The sequence below is a fragment of the Centroberyx affinis genome, unplaced genomic scaffold (assembly GCF_046629955.1).
Source record: "Centroberyx affinis isolate AG114_WGS23_722 - 3 ecotype Tasmania unplaced genomic scaffold, CSIRO-AGI_Caff_v1 ptg000331l_1, whole genome shotgun sequence".
NCBI lineage: Eukaryota > Metazoa > Chordata > Actinopteri > Beryciformes > Berycidae > Centroberyx > Centroberyx affinis.
Window position 1 is genome coordinate 19,734 of NW_027279006.1, and position 7,982 is coordinate 27,715.

The following is a 7,982-nucleotide window of genomic DNA, read 5'->3' on the forward strand; positions in this document are numbered from 1 at the left end:
GGCTAAGAAATATTATAAATTCTGACACGTTGTGCTTCAAACCTAGGGCTATGGCCCATTGCCATAATACTAAGCTTAATTAATAATTCCGCCACAGACAGGTTTTGCCTTCCTCTGTAGTCTCTCCCTCCCTGCCCCACCTTGGCCAATTTGGAGCCATTAGGCCTGTAATGATTGACTTCCAAAACTACAAACATCAAACGGCGGAGAACAATGAGGGTCTGGCTGCTGTCTCTGCCTCTGTCAGCCACAAGCCCGTCTTTAATTCTCCATAACAAAAGTACAAAGGCCGAGACGGAGACCAAAGGCTTCGGCTCTAACACCTTTAACACCTCTCCGGGCCGCGGCGCCGCGCCGGGCAGACGCGCACACCACGGCCCGTCTGGAGCGGCTCTGATAGGGGCAGAGGAGGCGAGGAGAGCCGCCCCGGGGACAGAGACTGGAGGGGGGAGGGGGGGTCAGAAAGGGGGACAAAAACACCTCATCTTCTGCCTGACTGTCTAAACGGACTTGGCTGAAGTGTGTGTGAGAGTGTGTGTGTGTGTGTGTGTGTCCCCATGCGTCAACAAGGACAAGACAACAAGACAGCTGCAGCAACTTTTTGTCAGACAGCAGCCAGCATCTTGACCGGGCCTTTCTGTCTGGGCTGCGGTGCAACGGGAGGATACTGAACATTTCACCGAAAGGACTATACCGAGAAAAAATACAAAGGAGGGATTTATTTTTCTTTACACTTCACAGCCTGCAAACACAGAAGCAGCCTGATGCGTGAGTTGTTGTGAATGTAATCAAAGCTGTGTGGGTTTTATTTGTCTGTAAGAACAAACTGTGAGAATTACTGAGACCCAAACAAGGGTTTATCACCTCTGTGAATGACTTATTCCTAAACTGTTTTTGACATGTGCTGCCAAACATACTGTTGGACAAATATAGTCAATAGGGGTTACTGCGCCAAAGTCTTAAAAATGTCCCATTCCGAGATTAAAAATGACTAAAAGTGGCCTACATACAATATGCAGGGAGAAATATCCCGTAGGCCTATAGAAGTAATCTGTGCTCTGCAAGCCTTTATTTATACCTATTGCATTTATTATGTATTTATTATAGAATACGGGACCCATTGTTGTCCAGATTCCACATTACTTTTCAAATAATATTTTCGTATTTATTTCAGTTCGACACAATTTATTTTAAGCCTACAGGCAGAATAAACACAGTGACGTTCCTCTCTTATTTTCGCTGTAAGGGCATAGAGACAAAAGTCTTATAATAATCCCATAATAAAATATCCATTAGGCCTAATTATCTGGTATTCCCACTGCAGGGTATAAGCTTGTCGTCTTCTCGCGTTATTTCAGTGGCGGAGGGCAGACAGACGCCGGTCGCGGCCGCCGTGCACGGTCCCGGCGGAGAGCAGCAGGAGCCGTGCCCGCGCAGCGCCCTGCTCGACCACAGCCGGCGGCACCGGACGGCGTTCACGCGGGAGCAGCTGTCCCGGTTGGAGCAGGAGTACCTGAAGGAGAGCTACGTCTCGAGACCCCGGCGGTGCGAGCTGGCCACGGCGCTCAACTTACCGGAGACAACGATAAAGGTACCGGGCTCTCTTCCCAGGCAGTTCGGTGAAATTAACTCCTTGACCAGCAGACTAACTGAACAGTCACTACAGTGTTTCTTTGATATTATTATAAAGACTTACAGGGTTGGCCTGTATCTGGGGCTCAACATCCAAACATGGTTCTCAGAGTGGAGTTTGGGAACCCACAGGGTTCTTTAAGGGTTCCAGGGGTTCTTAGAGGAGTTCCAGGAGTTCTTAAGGGTTCCAGGGGTTCTTAGGGGGGATCCAGGGGTCCATGAAGGGGTTCCAGGGGTTCTTGTGGGGGGTTCCAGGGGATCACCAGAAAAATTAGGAATAGTCTAAATTCACCATAATTCACTAGAAATTATCCTAGAGGCCAAATATTGATTGTCATTTCACAAGAAGAAAGCCTTTCCCCAAAGATTAGAGAAATGAGAATTAGAAATGTATTTTTCACATCCCATAAATCAGTGGTTCCCATAGAACCTTGAGGAGGTTCCAGGGAGTTCTCCAGCTAAGTGAGGAACAACCTAACTTCACTATAATTCACTAGAAATTATTCCAGTTAGAGAATGTATAGGAATGGCTGTTGTACTCACAGGTTTCAGTCTCACTAGTATCGCCCAGGACACTTGTACAATTCAATATCAAATAAAGCAACAATAAAAATCTCCCCACATCAGAGTCCCTGGGACAGAAGCCTCTAATGTGGGTCTCCTTTGGAGTCCATCACATGAAAAATGTTTGAGCACTTTATGGTATTTTTATTTCCTATAGTATCATTATACTATTCCTATTATATTTCTATTAATTATATTTGTATGATATCCGTATAACATTCATTTAGGCCTAAGGATTGCTACAGTTCTTTTTTTCGTAAGGGGAAACTATAACTATCTATCTGTGGTCTTAGTCTCTTAAACCGAGGGCTCTGGAATGAAAGCTGAGTTTTGGGTCTGACCACAGCACCAATATGTTTTAATGAGCCTGGTCCCAGTGTGACAGACTGCATTTACTCACTTTCCCTGATGGAAAGCGTTTCAGAGCCGGGGTTCAGGCTGCCGGATGTTTAATATTCAGGCTGTAGCTTCTTCTTCTTGAACTACATACCAGGTCCTGTACAGGTTCAGTGCCTGCTGTGTCACGAAGTGCTGCTCCTGACTCATGGTCATGTACCTCAGCACCAACAGTGTCAACACCAAAGTTAATTTTTGTTAGACCTACATGTACTGTAGGTGAACTGGACACATCCTGAGTGACACACCATTCATTTACAATGGAGATTTCTGCATTCACGCCTTTTTTGTTTTTTTATGGTTTTGTTTTTGTTGTCCTGATTACATTTCCAATATAGCTCATTTTCAGTTAGGAGGTGAAGGTGGGAGGAGCTAAAAACATTGGATTAATAGGCGTTACTGTGCTGTTTGTGTGTGTGTGAGGGGGAGAGGGTGTGTGTGTGTGTGTGTGTGTGAGAGTGAGAGAGAGAGAGAGAGAGAGAGAGAGAGAGAGAGAGAGAGAGAGAGAGAGAGAGAGAGTCTAAATCTTTTCAGGAGACCCACATTATATCCATACAGCGGTGCTCCTGCTCATGCCCGCCTCATTGCCTCACAGGCTTCATTAAATCATTCTGCGTTACCTCGGCTGTTTGCTCTCACTCTGCATACACACACACACACACACACACACACACACACACACACACACACAGCCTGACAACCCAAGCGGGTCAAAACAGGAAACACAAATATGAGGCAGTTACTCACCTGAACGACAAGACGCCTTTGACATTTTCCATGCATGTAAGGTTTTCATCTTGTCTCCTCTTACTTGTCGTTTCAATCAGCACAGCAGATTGAGTGCTGACAGGTTTAGCGGCGTCTAACTTTTGACGCAGAGGCCCCCCGTGTCCAATGCAGCCGCTTTAATACGCAGTAAATGCGGCCACCTTTCTGTCAACTACTGGAGGGCCTTTTATGAAAGAGCAGGAATGCGAGGCGAGGCCTCGTAAACGGAGCCGCCTGACGTTTTAGAAGCACAGCCTTCCGGGATTTTCTATGGGCTGGTAAAATAGTTCAGGGCTGGACAGACAGACAGACAGACAGAGAGAGAGACAGAGAGAGAGAGACAGACAGAGAGAGAGAGAGAGAGAGACAGACAGACAGAGAGAGAGACAGACAGAGAGAGAGACAGACAGAGAGACAGAGAGAGAGAGAGACAGACAGAGAGACAGACAGACAGAGAGAGAGAGACAGAGAGAGAGACAGACAGAGAGAGAGAGACAGAGAGAGAGACAGACAGAGAGAGAGAGAGACAGACACAGAGAGAGAGAGACAGAGAGAGAAAGAGAGAGAGACAGAGAGACAGGCAGACAGAGAGAGAGACAGACAGAGAGACAGCCAGACAGAGACAGACAGAGAGAGAGACAGACAGAGACAGACACACAGACAGACAGACGGAGACAGACAGAGAGAGAGACAGACAGACAGAGACAGACAGAGACAGAGAGACACACAGACAGACAGACAGAGACAGACAGACAGAGAGAGACAGACACACAGACAGACAGACAGACTAATAAACAACTTGTCAGTTCCAGCCTTAAAGCTTTAAGTCAGATGTGAGCACGGCAGCACACAGAAAAGTAAATAGAGAAAAAGATTAAAGTAGATTTCTATTTCTCCAAGTTTAAATCTGGTTAGTTGCTTAAATTTAATGTAGTCTGTCAGCTATTATGAATATGCTTTGTAAGGAATGAAGATAGGATGAAAATTTCATTTCCAAAATGCAGTAAATCAGTTTTATCAGCTGCACGAGGCAAGATGTTTTATGTAAAACTCCAGCTGTCTTATCAGTCTAAATCACAAAGTGTGTGTGTGCAGCAGAGCGTCCCGTCCCGTCCCGTCCCGTCCCGTCCCGTCCCGTCCCGTCCCGTCCCCACTGACTGAGCCTGTAGATTCTCCCTGTTTGTCCAGATTAAATTCTGCTGTCAGTTTGCTCATTGGTGGGAAAGTTCCTCCACACAGGAAGAGACCGATCCAAACTGAAGAAATCCAAAAGTGTCGCCTGAGCAGCAGCAGAGAAAGCTGGACAACATTAGATCTTTCCCTCTCTCGTCTCTTTGGTTCAAAGCATCGCAGACCGGCCGGGTCGGTGAACGGCTTAGTGATGTTACGGGATTTCTGGGTAATGAAGTGCTTAAACTTCAAACACTTAACTCTTGTTGCCATTTGGAGCTGCCAACTAGTGCAGCTTTAAGTCCATTATTCAATATCTCTAAAACATATAGATCCTGGCTACTATCCTTTATAAGTACCATTATTTGTATTCATTTTGTGCCATCATTCATTTTGTAAGAGTAGGTGCCAATTCTTTCAAACAGCAAACATAATTTTGGAACAAAACACTTCAAATAACAATTACCTTGGATCTGTCTGATTGCAGGTTAAACTAATTCTCTCCTTTTCTTCTCTCCTCCCTCTAATCTGTCACTTCCTCTCTCCTCTCCTTACTCTCTGCTCTCTTTACCGCCTCCTATATTCTTCTCTCATTCCCTTTCTTCCCCTTCCTTCTCCTCCTTTTCATCCTTCTGCCTCCTCTTTTATTCTCTTCTCCTACCCTCTCTCTCTCTCTCGTCATCTTCATCTCATCCTCCTCTTTATTTCTTTCAATTTTGCTTCCTTCCTTCCTTCCTTCCTTCTCTCTCTCTCTCTCTCTAGGTGTGGTTCCAGAACAGGAGGATGAAGGACAAACGCCAGAGACACTCCCTGCCGTGGCCCCACCCTCTGGTCGACCCCCTGGGGGCTCTCCTGATGGGACGCGCCTCCCCCTCCTCCCCCCTGCCTTACCCCTTCCTCCCGCACCACCTCCCCCACCTCCCGCTCCACCTCTACTCCCCCCTGGGTCTCTCGTCCCCGGCCTCCTCGGCTCACGGCCCCTACAGCGTACCCGTGAGGCCGCTGGACGCGCTGCGGCTCTCGCAGTACCACAGCAGGCCGGGGGGGCTGCCTCCGACGACGGGAGGCCTCTACCCCCCCGGCGGCGTCGTGCACCACCCCGCCTCCTGCCCCTGTCCCATCTGCCTGCGCTGGGGACCGGACCAACTGCTGAAGGCCAGGGGGGAGGCGGCCGCCCTCGGGCTGAGCAGGTCTCGCAGTCCCAAGGCCAACATCCAGGCTGCCGGTCTGGACAGGAGGGAGGAGGTGGTGTAAATTCAAATGGAGACTAAGATTTTCTGAAGGCCACGGTATACTTGCTGAGGAGACGGATTTCGGCAGGTTCTTTCGGACAAAAGGACACATTTGCAGATGAAACGAAATTGACTAATTGGCTTCAAACTCCACAAGGTGAAGAGGCTTGCTGGGCGAACTAGTTGATTTCTTTGTGCGAACATCTGCAACTGGTCTAAAATATCACATGATTGGTTGTGTGACCTTAAGGAAAAGTAGCTCAGTTTCCTTTTCCAATTCATTGCCTTTGTTTCCATCTCCATCTGGTGGTCGACTCTTCTAAATGAATACTTTGGAGGCTCGGCTTGTTAGAGCATCTCTGCACCTTTCTGACAATCAAATGGCTCTGAATTCCTTAGATTCCCTGAGCCGCCTTTGTTGCTCTTTCACCACAGCCATGTTAGTGATCTCTGAGATTTTGTCACTGCTCTCTAGGGTAGGGTAACCCCTTTAATTGACATGTGCCCCCACTGGCTTGGAGTGTAAATAAACAAACAATACAAAGCCACAGCAAGTGCACACAAAATTTGTATGCGGCAGTGTGATTCGATTTGGCGAAAGTTTGCCTTTGCAGTGAGTATACCGCTGCCTAGGGAGGACATGCATAGATGAGAATTGGTTAAATGTTAAGTGCTCTAACAGTTTTTAGGGAGGCTAGCCAAGATGAAACTAAGTGGATATCTTGATAAACTCAATGGTTGCGAAAGCACAATCACACTGTAGCCAAGTGAAGAGTCTGATATACTGTAGATATCCCAGCATTAGAGTTAGGTACGATTGTTTTCTCTGCTTTAATACTAACGACTACTGCTTTTATTTATTTGTAAAACTTTTTTAACAGCATTGACTGACAGATTGGGCTATTTCAGGGTAAGGAGGTTTAGAGTTCATAGGATGTTTACAGTTCATTCAACAGCAATCTAAATACCTAGCTTGGATAGAAATCTAGAGGGGCCGGTGTGTGTCGAGCTCTGTGGCTACACTTGTCATTTCAGTGCAACTGATTTCATCAGAGCATGCCGGAGGGCATTTGGCGATAGGACTTGATGCACAAAATACTGATTTGGTCAAACTTGCTTTGCCATTGGAATTCTACCTAGTCTGGACACAGTCCAGCCACAATGTACATCCAATCAATGTTAACAGTTGGAGAGGGAGAGAGAGGTAAAAGTATGCGTAACAGCCAAGTGTAGACATGCAGCATTGTGATAAAATCACATCTTTAGAATCAGATCTCAAAAATCCTGTGGAAATGACAAGTGTAACCGTAGCCTTTACTACTAGGCTATATATCTACTTAACAGGACACAAAGGGTCTGAACAAGAGATAATGCAGTTAAAGATGTGCTCCATCATAGAGCAAAGTCCTTAAATTGTTCCTTTAAACATGTAATCTGTGTCATCTCTTCCTGTTAAACAAGCCTGGAATCTGAATGAGATTGTTTTTTCAAAATACAATTACTTGAAGGTTGTAAAATGCTGTGGCTGTTTATCATTTAGAAGATGTTGATTTGCCTCAATTTGTTGACCGTTGCTCTGATATCAAACCAGTCTTCAAGTGACCCCTGTACCAGTTATACACACAGCTATAAAACTACAGTGTGGAGGCAGGTCACGTCTTGCCTGTCCACACCACACCCAGAGCCATAGATACAGACGGGTTGGTCAGGTTGCATTGTGGGCACCACGCTGCCTCCTGCTTCTCCACAACTAACATCAGCTTGGTTCAATATATGTGTATATATATATATATATATGTGTATATATATATATATATATGTATATATATATATATATATATATATATATATATATATATACATACATATATATATAACCATATATATTGATATATTGATAATTGTTGAATAGTTTTTTTTCCATCACTACATAGGCTACTTGTCTCATAGGGTGTGGGGGGAACTCTACATAAAAGGGTTTCATTCCAAAATCCTATACAGCCAGTTTGGAAACATTTTGGTAATATATCAAAAACACTGATGATTTAGTCCTCAAAAACAGAACTACCTTGTAAGGAACCACACTGGGCTTCATCATGGAGGAATATTGGAGAATTGTCTGTTAGTTAATAAAGTCTAAATCTATAAAAAAAAAAAACAGGCTAGAAACAGCTGGCTAACTAGCCAGCAGGCTCATTTAGCAAAGGCACTGATGTTAAT

The 7,982-nt window shown here is 45.4% G+C and overlaps 1 protein-coding gene across 1 annotated transcript; it reads left to right on the top strand.

Annotated features, from left to right (window-relative positions):
- The first annotated feature begins 213 nt into the window (after positions 1–213).
- Positions 214–5,784, top strand: eve1 (even-skipped-like1). The gene is given in 4 exon segments (XM_071515209.1): positions 214–411; positions 1,359–1,380; positions 1,383–1,591; positions 5,293–5,784. Coding segments are annotated over 4 exon segments (921 nt in total).
- The last annotated feature ends 2,198 nt before the right edge of the window (positions 5,785–7,982 follow it).